The 14,264-nt window shown below is 39.3% G+C and overlaps 1 protein-coding gene across 1 annotated transcript in view; it reads left to right on the forward strand.

Annotated features, from left to right (window-relative positions):
• Positions 1-14,264, forward strand: part of LOC105886476 (IQ domain-containing protein H-like) — a 71,764-nt gene that overhangs the window by 33,009 nt on the left and 24,491 nt on the right. The window contains exon 4 of the mRNA XM_012801833.1: positions 2,404-2,521. Coding sequence (XP_012657287.1) covers positions 2,404-2,521 — 118 coding nt within the window. The remainder of the gene's footprint in view (positions 1-2,403; positions 2,522-14,264) is intronic.

Below are 14,264 nucleotides of genomic sequence, written 5' to 3' on the forward strand. Positions count from 1 at the left end.
CCCGCCACAATGCCTGGCCATTTTTTGGTTGCAGCCATCATCATTGTTGTTTGGCGGGCCCGGGCTGGGGATTCGAACCCACCACCTTAGGTGTATGTGGCTGGCACCTTAGCCACTTGAGCCACAGGCGCTGAGCCTATTCCTTTAAAAAAATTTTTTTTCTCTATTCATTTCAGTTTTGGAAGTTTCTTCAAGCTCATGGATTTTTTTTTCAAAGCCCATAAAGGAATTCTTCATTTCTTATGGTACTTTTTATTTCTTATACCCCCTTTTAATTCTTGCTTGGAGTTTATGTTACCCATCTGTTTTTGAATGTTGTTCACTTTTTTCATGAGAGCCCTTAAGCTATTAATCATGGTTACTTTAAATTCCTGATCTGATAATTCCAAAATCTCTGTCATATATGAATCTGGTTCTGATGCATGCTTTGTCTCTTCAGACTATTTTTTATTACTTTTCAGTGTGCCTTATAATTTTTTGTTGAAAGCTAGATATCATCATTACATCATTGTGTACTAGGAACTGGGGTAAGTAGGTCTTTGGTGTGAGGGTTTATGTTTATCTGGCTGGAAGTTCTGCTGTGTTTGCTGTAACTGTAGGTGTCTGAGGTTTCACTTTCCTCCAGGATCTTTATTTTTGTCTCTCCTATTGTCTCTCCCTTGGGTTTCCCAAGGAATTCTTTCTTAAATAGAGTCTGAACCTTGTAGTTCTTTCATTTTTAATACTGCCTTATTAGGGGCTTTGTAGATGTGGTGGTAGGGGTGTGTGTGTGTGTGTGTGTGTGTGTGTGTGTGTAGGAAAGCTTTCTATTCTCCTATAATTATGTCTCAGTCTTTTGCTGGGGCATGCCCCCCTGTACTGTTATCTTCACAAATTTCACTAAGCACTTTTCCCACTTTAGTGCAACAAGAAAACTAGAACAGGCTGGAGTTGTCTATTGCCTGTCTCCAAGTCAGATAAGGCTTTGATAAAATAGTTTTCCTTGACAGTTGACCTTTATTCAAAGAACAGAACAAAGAAGAGGACTGTCTGGAAATATCTCAAAACAGTTACTTACCCTCCTCCTAGAAGCAGGAGAAGATTTTTCTCTGATATTCACAGTGAGAGCACAATAGGGATCAAAGAGGTAAAACTCAGAAAAGCGTGAGAGGCCCTGCCCCAGAGATTTTCACTCTCAGGCTAGTCCACACCAAGTAAGTCTGAAGAAATTTGTCAATTAGAGTTTAAGTGTTCTTGTCAGTACTGGCTCTAGGAGTAGACTTCTGCTGTGTATAAACTGTGACTTGTGACTCTTTTTTTTTTTTTTTTGAAGCAGAGTCTTACTTTGTCACCCTCTTTCACAGCAACCTCAAACTCTTGTGCTTAAGAGATCCTCTTTCCTTAGCCTCCAGAATAGCTGGACTATAGGTGCTGGCTACAACACCTGGCTGTTTCTAGAGATGAGGTCTCACTCTTGCTCAGGCTGGTCTCAAACTCCTGAGCTCAAGCAGTAGTCCCCCTGCCTCAGCCTTCCTGGATCACAGGCAGGCATGAGCACCTAGCTAAGCTCTGACTTCTTGAGTTTTCCTCTCCCTCCAGTTTTCAGCAGCAGTTTGCTCTGTGATTTCAATTTCAATTTTCTGATAGATATAAGATGAGTTGATTTTACCTTTTTGTTATTGTGAGAATGGGAGTGATAAATTCCAAGCACTTCACATGTTGGAATAAAACTAAAAGCCTTATATTGCTTTTTAATGATAATTTTACAAAAATGGGCATCACAGTAGAATCAAGGGAGTTATTGGTGGGTGAGTTTTGTTGATCCTAATTACATTGACCATTTTAAAGAACTAAAACCTAATTTTAAAATTTAAAACATAACATAGCACACATATACTCATTCTTAAAATTTTAGTTTGTTTTTACATTGCTTTCCCATGGAACTGTCCATTATTTAACAAGGAAAACTTTTAATTACATTTGATCTTGAAATCTTTACAATCATATAAAATAGCAGAGATTTTAAAAATCTAAGTATTAACTTCTTAGCAACCATGATTTTAAATATATTTATCATTTACTATCCTGTAATTTGCTTTTTTAGACAAAATACAACATTATGTATTTTTCTTTACCAAGAAATGTTTTATAAAATAATAATTCTGTCAGTAGTTAATCATATAAACTTAGCTTTTATTCATACTGTAATTTTCCCTTATCAGATTTAGAAGTTCTTCTGCTTAATAAAACAACTGTAGTTTTAAAGTGGTAAAAATGCTAAAGATTGGTTTAATTTATTGTAACTACCATAAGAATATTTCTTATAAAATACAATCTTAACTAGGAAGCATTGTTTTAAAATTATAATTTGAGAAGCTATTAAGATAGCAAGTTTGATTTTAAACTCCATTTCTTTCTACTTAGGTTACTTCCTACTGTAGTTGATCAGAAATCATTTGTTTTCCCTCTGGAATCTGAGGGTAAACTTTGGCAACCCCAACGACAGCATGGGCCATTTTCACGTGTCTTTCCAAGAGCAAAGGTATGAATAAACAAAATTATAGAGACAGAAAGTGGGTTAGTGATTGCCAGGGACTGGGAGAAGAGGAAACCAGGAGTGACTTCTAATGGGTATGAAGTTTCTTGGAGGGATGAAGAAAATGTTCTGGAATTACAGTAGAACTTCTTAAGTTGACCACCCAAGGGACTGTAACAAACTGATCAACATGTAAAAGTGGTCAACATAAGGAACTAGGCCTACTATGCTAATATGTACATGTGATGCATGTCTGGTCAATTTAAGGAGGTGGTTGGCACAGGGAGGTGGTCACCAATGAGGTTCTACTATATATAGTCATGATGATTATATACCTCTGTGAATATAATCACCACCATTGAATTGTATACTTTAAAAGGGTAAATTTTAAGATGGATGTGGTACAGTGAGCCTTGTAGTCCAAACTTCTCAGTAGCCTGAGGTAGGGGGATTGCTTGCGGCCAGGAATTTGAGGCCAGCCTCAGCAACATAGCAAGAACCTGTCTCAAGAAAAGGTGAATTTTATGGTATATGAATTACATCTTATTAAGCTGTTAATTTTTTTAAGAGTAATGATAGGAAATTTGTTTTGTTTTCTAAATTAGAAAACATAATATATAGGTCTGTTTCAATAATTTCAAGTTATTGTTGTTTCAGATCTATTCGTGGCATAGTTAATTTCTATAACAAAAGAGCTTTCCCTAGAAGAAAAGTTTCTAGTTTACAAGGAATAGAGCTTAAGAGGTCTCTGACTTTGCCTCTATTTGGGTGCCTATCTCTCTTTCATTCTTGTTTCTTCCCCCATCTTACTCAGTATAGGCTACCATACAGAATACTGTAGATTGGGTAGCTTAAACAATAGATTCTATTTCTTACAGTTCTAAAATCTAGAAGTCCCACATCAAGGTGAAGGCAGATCTGGTGTCTGGTGAGGGCATTGTTCCTGGTTTGCAAACAACCTTCTTCTTGAGTCGTTTCTTCACACAGCAGGGAAAGAGAGAGAGAGAATAAAGATAATGTCTTATCTTTTTTCTTTTTTAGACAGGGTCTCCCTTTGTTGCCCAGGCTAGGGTACAATTGTGTGATCATGGCCTTACTCCAGCCTGAAACTCCTGAGTTCAAGTGATCTTCCTGCCTTAGCTTCCTGAGTTGCTAGGACTACAGGAGCATGCTATCACACCCAGTTCATTTTTTTTGTTCATATTTTGTAGAGATAGGGTTTCTCTGTGTTACTCAAGAGAGTTACATATGTTGCATGTCTTTTTATAAGGGCACTAATCTCACTTATGAGGGCTCCACCCTTATAACCTAATTACCTCTCCAGAGCCTTACCTCCTAATACTATCACATTGGAGGTTAGGATTTCAACATATGAGTTTGGGGCAGACACAAACATTCAGTCCATAGCACTTCTTTACTCCCCAAAGTAGTAATAGTACTCCTTTTTGGGATACCTGGTTCTATTCTCAGTGCTCTGTAAGTACTAACTTGTTTAACCTTGAGAACAATCCTAGGAGGAGCATCTAGGATTATTATCTTTATTTTATTGGTGAAGAAACCAAGGTACAGAGATGTTAAATATAACAAGTAGCCCAAGAGAAAACAGCTAGTAATTGTTAGACCAGGATTATGAACCCAGAGTTGCAGGCATCCAAAGGTGTATAATTGCTTGTATGACCCTGTGTTTTTCCTTCATCACACTTGCCACCATTTGTAATTAGATAATGAATAGTGTGACTTTTAAAAAACATCTATCATCCCACTAGATTATAAGCTTAATGAAGTCGGGATAGAAGGAAATAAGGAAATTTCACCCCTAAATATGACACCCCCCAGTATAAGGGTATAATTGTATCCTTTTAAAGTATACAATTCAATGGTGGTGATTATATCCACAGTATAAAGAATGTTTTAAATTGAAGGCCATTCGAAGTCAGAAAACATTGGATGAGGCCTTCCCTGTATCTGCATAAACTGGACTGGCCTGATCAGAGGGTCAAAGGGGCAATTGACTCCTTTCCTCCTTCCTGTTATCCCAAAATATTGCAGGAATGAGGGTCCAGAATGTAGATGGACCTGGCCCAAATCATTTGAGTCATAAATAACTATCTCCCAGGGTAATCCACAATCAATCTATTTCTTCTCCATCCATTGGTCCTCCCTACCAGTTGTTTATTATCCTATGCTTTTCAATTCCCCCCTTCACTCTAAAAGGGCTGTATCTGAGCTCCATTAGAAAATTGGGTTATCACCCTGTGATTCTCCCCATGTACATAGTAAATAAATCCTTTCTCTTACTAACCTGCCTTAATTGTTGGTTGATCTTTCAGCAAACTTTCAGGGGAAAAAGCAAGTTTCCCTGCCTCCATACAGGATCTATGTCAGTTTGTTCAGTGCTACATTATGCCAGGGGATGCTCAATAAATGTTTGTTGACTGAATAAATAAAATCCCCACAGTGACCTGAAAGGTGTGCTTGTCCCCATGTAAAAATCAATCAGGCTCCTCTGTACTCTCAAAGTGGCCATCTTCTACCTCTGTCCTTGCACTTGTTAACGTTGAATCTGTTCAGTCACTCTGTATGGAGTACTTACTGTCTACCAAGGATTGTTAAAGACACTCTGAGATGAATAAGACAGATCAAGTCCCTGTTCTCAGAGAGCTTACATTCTAGTGGAAGAAAACAGACCATCAGTAAGAAAATAACAAATACCAATAAAGGTCTGATAAAAACAAAACAGAGTGTGGTAATAAAGAGGCCAAAACTTATTATCTTTCTTATTATTAAGGAGCTGCTTCAGTTAAATTTTTCTTTATTTGCTAAGAATCTCAGGAGGGCTACAGTGAAGGTCTTTGATTTATGAGAACAATGAAATAGAATACCTGAAATTAGGACTATTGTAGAATGGATAATTGCTATTATTGTTCCAGAAAAAAGAAAAAAAAAACAACTATGGTCAGAAAGTTTATTTTCACCAAAAGAGTTTTGAATCCTGGCTAATGATCATGTAGGTAAGGAATCCTATGTGCTAACTAAAACCCTGGTTCTTTTAAGTGCTGTGAGCTGGGTGAGCTTCACATAGAAAGGGGCAGGTACTGTTTCCCACCCTGACTTTGCCTCCAGGCTCTGGATCCCTATTGTTATTTTATTTCTAATAATGGTGACATATGGTTAAAAATGCATATCCTCTGACATAAAAGATAGCCCTAATTTGGCGTCGTAAATTCAATGACAGACAGTGCTGTTTGCCAGCTGTTATACATGCCTACTACACCAACAGGAGAGTTTGTATTAGTAAGTAGTTGTGAAATCCATCTGCGATATTACCACCTTTAATTGCCCACTTCCAACCTTTTAAATTAGGTAAACCCCAGTTGCTTCTTCTTCTTCTTCTTCTTTTTTTTTTTTTTTTTTTGAGACAGAGTCTCAAGCTGTTGCCCTGGGTAGAGTGTTATAGCATCACAGCTCACAGCAACCTCAAACTCTTGGGCTTAAGTGATTCTCTTGCCTCAGCCTCCCAAGTAGCTGGAACTACAGACACCTGCCACAACCCCCGGCTATTTTTTGATTGTAGTTGTCGTTGTTTGGCAGGCCCGGGCTGGATTCAAACCAGCCAGCTCCAGTGTATGTGGCTGGCGCCCTAGCTGTTTGAGCTACTGGTGCCAAGCCCCCAATTGCTTCTTTAAGTTACCTTTCTCCTGGCTTAGCTCTTGTAACTCAAGCAACTAAGGCACCAGCCACATACACCAGAGCTGGAGGGTTCAAATCCAGCCCTGGGCCTGCCAAACAACAATGACAACTACAACCAAAAAAAATTAGCCAGGTATTGTGGCAGGCACCTGTAGTCCCAGCTATTTGGGAGGCTGAGGCAAGAGAATCGCTTAAGCCCAGGAGTTGGAGGTTGGTGTGAGCTCTAATGCCACGGCACTCTACCCAGGACAACAGCTTGAGACTCTGTCTCAAAAAAAGAATAAAGTTACCTTTCCCCAAAAGTGGATAGCTATTTTTGGAATTCTGGTTTACCCCCCCAAAAGCTCAAAAGACAAACAATTAAGAGTTGCTCCATTGTAATTAAGAATCATAATTAAGGGAGGCTCTTGTGCTCAGTGAGTAGGGCGCCAGCCCCACATACTGAAGGTGGTGGGTTCAAACTCGGCCCCAGACAAACTGCAACAACAAAAAAATTGCCAGGCATTGTGGTGGGTGCCTGTGGTCCCAGCTACTAAGGAGGCTGAGGCAAGAGAATCACAAGCCCAAGAGCTGGAGGTTGCTGTGAGCTGTGATGCCACAGCACCCTACTGAGGGCAACAAAGTGAGACTCTGTCTCTAAAAAAAAAAAAAAAAGAATCATAATTAAAAATTATGTATTCAGTGTCTTTAAATTTGAAAAGACACATTCAAAAGCACTACATATAATTTTAAAAAAATGTTTACACTAATCTTTCATCTTCTGAGGCTTTTTCTCTTGAAAAAATAGAATCAGTAATGAAATATTAGTAAATAGTATTGGAATATAAAGTCTTTTCAGGACTTGGAGATAATTATAGGCAAAATCAACATGGACTCCATTTTTGCTTCTTAAAATGCTCATTTAAAATTTTTTTGCCTCCAGATTTATCACTAATATGTTTGTTATAGTAGGTGAAACACATACTGTGAAGATGCAAAGGCAAAGCTAATTGTTTCACCCCCAGCCTCTACCAAGCTGCCCAATTCCATGAAGTAGCCAGTGTTAACAGTTTGATTTTTATTTTTCCACATATTTCTCTTTGTTCATAATAATACATACAATGCAAACGCATATGCAGATGTATGAGGTTTGATTTGTTATTTTTTTTTGCTTTTACTGAAACACATTATATTTGAATTATTAAAAATAAAAGCTATCTTTTATTCACAAATGCTATATATGAAGCTGTATGCATATAATTATTTGTAAAAAATGTATGCATACAATTATTTGCAAAAAATGTATACTATTTTAAAATCAAAGAACTTTAGGATAAAATATAAATGGAATATTGTATCAGATTTTTAAGGGTTTTTCTGTTGAATATTTGACAACCTAAAAGGGAATGTGTGACACTATAGGTTCTGGGGTTGAGTCTAAAGAGCCTAAATAAGGCAAGTGGGACATATCTTGCTATCTCATGCTTCGTCATAATTGTACTACGTACAGGAATTTTTTTACTTCATTCCATTATATATCCATTTTTGTTTCAATATAAAAATATAGAACCCTGAATATTAGGAAAAAAACGCCCTGAGAAATATGGCATCATATTTCTCATATTTATTATATTGCTACTACACTACAACATTCTCCCAGTGGTACACCAATTTGAGAAGCAGGGGATTGTAAAGTATCAATTTATTCATTTATCAAATGTTTTTCTTAGTTTAGTTTTTTATTGATACATGTTTCAGGGGCACACATGATATTTTGATATATTCATATAATGGGTAAAGATCAAATCAGGGTAATTGACATACTCATTATCTTAAATATTTATATTTTATTTATGCTAGGAGCATTTGAATTATTCTCTTATAGTGTTTTGAAATATACAATAGGTTATTCTTAATTTTATAGTCACTCTACTGATCTGTGATTCACCAAGTCTTATTTCATTTATCTAACTTTATATTTGTACCCATTAATCAATGTATTTAATTATTAAATGTTTATTTATGTCCATGTGCTAAGCTATTAGGCACCAAGGATACCACAGTGTTCCTATCCTAATGGAAATAGTGTCTATGTGGAAGAGATAAGTTGGTGACAATTATAAAACTGTGAAAAAAATGCCATAATGGGAAAACTACAGTATTCCTATTGGAGTAAATAGAAGGATACCCAACTCAGACTCAGGAGGAGTAGAGTTCAAGGAAAGTTTCTTAGAGTTGAAATTGAGAAAATCAGTGAAATTCAGTCCAAATAAAGGTGGGAAGATTGAGTGAGGAGGACAAGGTAGAGGAAACTATATTTACAGAAGGTTGCAGGTGAGAGAATACAGGGTATAAGGAGCACTAAGTTGTCCATTCTGACCTGAGCTGAGATTAGGAGAAGAGAGCTCAAGGATGTAGTACATGGGAAAATGCTCTCATGAGCTCAGTTAATGGACTTGTGCAAAGTCTAGGAATGGAGATAATGAAAGCTTTCAGCCAGAAAATTATGTTTATGACATAATCATGCTTCCTTTTAAAAAAAATGTTACTTTGCCTATAGTGTGATAAACATACTAGAGGGATCAATTCTAATTTGGAAACAACTTCAATAAGATGAGCAAGAAATGACAATGGTCTATTTTTTTCTTTAAAATATTAGGCCAGAGATTAAGGGGCAGGGAGATCAAGAAGACAATATTGTCTGGATTGGGCCCTGCAACTTTCTGGCTGTTTTGTTTTTGATAACTTACTGCGCTTTTCTGGGATTCATATTGATTGACTCTAAAATGGAAATACAAATACTTACTCCTACTAATTCATATTACTAGAGTGAATAAACTCATCTATGGAATTGTTATTTTATGAAGACTAATTGCTTTTGAGCTTATAGAAGTAATGAATCAAGCAAGTACTTGCTTCATTTGTACTGTATAGTAGGTGCTCAATAAATGTGTATATAGCTGGGGAAAAAAAAAGAAATGATAATGGTCTAGGGGCCGGGTCCCATGGCTCATGCCTATAATCCTAGCACTCTGGGAGGCTGAGATGGGAGGATCCTTTGAGCTCATGAGTTTGAGACCAGCCTGAGCAAGACCAAGACCTTTGGCTTTGCTAAAATTATGAAAATTATCTGGGCATTTTGGCAGGTACTTAGAGTCCTAGCTACACAGTAGGCTGAGGCAAGAGAATTGCCTAAGTCCAGGAGTTGGAGGTTTCTGTGAGCTATGACACTACAGCACTCTACTGAGGGCAATGAAGTGAGACTTTGTCTCTAAAAAAAATAAATAAATAAAAATAAATAAAAAATAAATACAAGAAAAAAAATGGAGGGAGGAGGCAAGATGGCCAACTGGAGCTAGCTTTCTGCAAAGGCTGCTGTCCAGAAGGAGAGTTAAAGGACAGAAGTTTAGCAAACAAGCTGATGGTTTGGAGCTGAGCTAAGAGAGAAGGTTGAAGAGCACACTTCACCCCTGCTGAGGTGAGCTGCAACTCCAAGGAAACAAACATTAGGTACAGAATCCATTGCCAAGCTGACAGGAGTCCCCTCTCCCATGAGAATGGCTCGCGGTATACTTTCTACAAACAAGCAAGCAGAGTTCAGATCTCCTTCTATTTTATACCATGAGAGAGACCCTCTAAAAACTGGAACTCCTACCCCAAAGAGGACCCACTAGTGTGCCATGGCACTCTCCTGTGAGGCATAAAACTGAACATAGATTCTACCCACAATTCTGAACTCCCAGAACTCCCCTCCACTCTCACCCCAAGGTCTGGAAGCCTGTCCCACGTGAAGTCCAGGCTCTTGGGCATTTTCTCAAGAGGTGTGGATGGGGCTTGAGCTGTTGCAGGTCTGTGCTGCTTCTGTGGCACGGGTGTGGAGCCAGGACTGTGGAGCAAGGGAGCCATATGGGAGAGGGAGAAGCAGTGCCTCATGGCACAGTGCAGCAGCAGCAACAACAGGAACAAGAGGGCTCACACCCCTGGGGATATTTTGGAGACACACTTTTCCCCTCTCTTAGCAACTGGAGGGAGCCAGGCCTCTACTCTGGTGGCAGCCCCTGGTGGAATAGATCTGAGATGGAACCCACACCCCATGAGCAAAGGGTATATCTGAGACTGTACCTGCCTGGGCAGGGCATGGTGGGGACAGAGAATAGAATCTGCATGCATGCATGCAGAGGTGGCATACTCCCAGGGCAGGGTTGAGTCAGAATTGCTGCTTTTGTCAGCCTAAGATGGCCCGGCCCCCAGGGGAGTGTAGCTGGGACAAAAGAAGGCATGAGAACAGCATCAGCCCAGGGAGGGGCAGGAACTGAGAGCTGTTTTGAGATCTAACCATTGCACCCACTACAGAGTGCAGCAGAGACTAAGACGCCAGCTCCATGAGAATTGGAGCAGTGGCAGCGGCACAGGGCGGGGCTGAGTTGCAGTTTCTGTGAACTGAAACAGCACTTGACCTGTAGGGGAATATAGCTGGGACTGAAACATAAATTCTGCAAGAATAAGTGGCAGCAACATCAATCTGGGGCGGAGCTGGAACTGAGTGAAACTCCCAGCTTCTATTAAGCACTCAAGGTTGTCAGGCTTCAGCTCCTGCCAGCTGGTGGCAGAGTGTGACAGCCTGGCTGAGGAGACATAGATCTCCCTGTGACTCAGGCAGGCGCAAATCCCTGGAGCATCTGCTCATTGGAGGAAACTGGGTCACAGTCCTGCGGGGTTACCAGTGACTGGGTGTGGCAGAGGTGCAAGGTGGGGAAGGAGGCATCAACCTTCCCAAACTAATTCATTTGCTGGATGGGCCCTTCTGACTTCACAGAGCACCAAAGCAAGTCATATTCGAGCTGCTAGCAGATCCCCTGCTAACTAGTCACTGGAGATCTTCTGAACTCCCCAACTTGAGACTGGGTGCTGACTGAGACAATTGATTTGGAACTCTTGACCCGGGCCAATCACAGTTGTGTTGTTTTGGGAAGGTTTGATTTTCCTTTTCCAGTTTTTGCCCATGGGGGACAGGGTGTCTTAGTTGCTGGTATTTCTCTATAGCTGAGACTTCAACCAAGAGTTATTGATTCACTAGGATTTGACAGAGACTAACTGAAAACAAGACAGAGCAACTTAGCCCCCCCACACCAAGCAGGTGCCCAGTGTCTCAGGTTGTAGTACTGTATGGGTCCTTTGCAAAGCTGTAGGGAAAAGCTGCAGTCACCAGTCCTAGCTCCTGGGCAATGAGCTGGTTAATCACTACTCCAGGAGCCCCCAACCCAATTTCACCTTAGCTGCTCATCTAGCCAAATGGTGAAAAATAATCATTGGGCAGAATCAGCAGAAAAACTCCAGCAACATGAATAATCAGAGTAGATCAACTCCCCCAAGGAATGACAAGGTGGACACACCAGAAAATCCCACTCATAAACAAATGGCTGAGATGTCAGAAACCAAATTCAGAATTTGGATTGCAAATAAGATTAACAGAATGGAGGTAAAGTTGAAATTAGAAATTCAAGGAGCATTTCAAAAGTTGTCTCAAGAATTCAGTGAATTCAAAGACAAAATCACCAAAGATTTTGACATATTGAGGTAAGAACTTGCAGCCCTCAAAGATCTGAGAAATATAGTAGAATCCCTCAGTAACAGAATGGAGCAGGCAAAAGAAAGGATTTCAGACATTGAAGACAAAACTTTTTTTTTTTGGAGACAGAGCCTCAAGCTGTCCCCCTGGGTAGAGTGCTGTGGCATCACAGCTCACAGTAACCTCCAACTCCTGGGCTCCAGAGAGTCTCCTGTCTCAGCCTCCCAAGTAACTGGGACCACAGGTGCCTGCCACAATGCCTGGCTATTTTTTGGTTGCAGCCATCATTGTTGTTTAGCAGGCCCGGGCTGGATTTGAACCTGCCACCTTAGGTGTATGTGGCTGGCACCTTAGCAACTTGAGCCACAGGCACCGAGCTGAAGACAAAGCTTTTGAATGCTCCCAAAAGCTCAAAAAGGAAGAGAAGTGGAGAGCAAAAATGGATCATTCTCTCAGAGAGCTCTGGGATAATTCAAAGAAAACTAATATTCACCTGATAGGAATTCCTGAAAGTGACGAGGTTGCTTCGAAAGGCCCAGATGCTCTACTCCAAGAGATAATGAAGGAGAACTTCCTAAACATGGCTAGAGATTCTGAAATTCAGATAGCAGACAGTTTCAGAACCCTGGCATGACTCAACCCAAATAAAGCATCTCCCAGACACATTATAATTAACTTCCCCAAAGTTAATATGAAGGAGAAAATTTTGCAAGCAGTGGGTGGCACCTGTGGATCAGAGGAGTAGGGTGCCAGCCCCATATATCAGAGGTGGTGGGTTAAAACCAAGCCCCGGCCAAAAAATCTGGAAAAAAAAATTTTGGCAAGCAGCAGATGTAAGATAACCATAACCTACAAGGGAAAGAATATTATAATGACTGCAGATCTCTCTGCTGAGACCTTTCAAAGAGTGGTCATTGATCTTTAACTTCCTAAAGCAAAATAACTTTCAATTCAGGATCCTGTATCCAGCTAAACTGAGTTGTATTTATGATAGAGAAATTAAATACCTTAATGACATTCCCATGTTAAGAAATTTGCCATAACTAAACCAGCTCTCCAGGATATTCTCAGACTTATACTCCCTAATAACCTCTAGAGCACAATCCTCTACCACCAAAGTAAACTCACTCAGAAACTTTTGATCAAATTCCAACTTCTACAGTGGCAAAAGGATTAAAAATGTCCACTGGACTTTCAAAAAAATTCGATACCCAAAATACTACCAGACTTATCAGTATTCTCAATTAATGTGAATGGGTTAAATTGTCCTTTAAAGAGGCACAGGTTGGCTGACTGGATACAAAAACTCAGGCCAGATATCTGTTGCATACAAGAATCTCATCTTACCTTAAAAGATAAATATAGACCCAGGGTTAAGGGATGGTCATCTATATTCAGGCAAATGGAAATCAGAAAAAAGCAAGTGTTGCAATTTTATTTGCAGATACAGTAGGCTTTAAACCAACAAAAGTAAGGAAAGATAAGGATGGTCACTTCATATTTGTTAAGGGTAGCACTCAACATGATGAAATTTCAATTATTAACATTTATGTACCCAACCAGAATGTGCCTCAGTTTATAAGAGAAACTCTAACAGACATGAGCAACGTGATTTCCTCCAGCACCATAATAGTCATTGGTAGTGTTGGATAGATCCTCCAATAAGAAACTAAGCAGAGGAATTTTAGATTTAAACTTAACCATTCAACAATTGCATTTAACAGATATCTACAGAACATTTCAACCTAAAAAAACTGAATACATATTCTTCTCATTAGCCCATGGAACATCCTCCAAAATTAATCACATCTAAGGTCACAAGTCTAACTCAGGAAGTTTAAAAGAATAGAAATTTTTTCTTGAATCTTCTCAGACCATCATGAAATAAAAGTTGAACTCAGTAACAACAGGAATCTGTATACTCATACAAAAACATGGAAACTAAATAACCTTATGCTGAACAATAGCTGGGTCATAGACAAGATTAAGAAGGAAATTACCAAACTTTTGCAACAAAATGATAATGAAGACATGAATTACCACAACATCTGGGGTACCACAAAGGCAAGCCCAAGAGGGAAATTTATAGCATTGCAAGCCTTTCTCAAGAGAACAGTAAGAGAAGAAGTTAACAACTTAATGGGACATCTCAAGCACCTGGAAAAGGAAGAACATTCCAATCCCAAATCCAGCAGAAGAAAAGAAATAACCAAAATTAGAGCAGAATTAAATGAAATTGAAAACAAAAGGATTATATAACATATCAATAAATCAAAAAGTTGGTTTTTTGAAAAAGCCAATAAAATAGATAAACCTTTGGCTAACCTAAACAGGAATAAAAGAGTAAAATCTCTAATTTCATCAATCAGATGAAATAACAACAGACTTCTCAGAAATTAAAAAAATCCTTAATTATTACAAGAAACTCTATTCTCGGCTCGGCGCCTGTGGCTCAAGCAGCTAAGGCGCCAGCCACATACACCTAAGGTGGTGGGTTCGAATCCCCAGCCC

The sequence above is a fragment of the Otolemur garnettii genome, unplaced genomic scaffold (genome assembly GCF_000181295.1).
Source record: "Otolemur garnettii isolate 467f Iridium unplaced genomic scaffold, OtoGar3 scaffold00011, whole genome shotgun sequence".
NCBI lineage: Eukaryota > Metazoa > Chordata > Mammalia > Primates > Galagidae > Otolemur > Otolemur garnettii.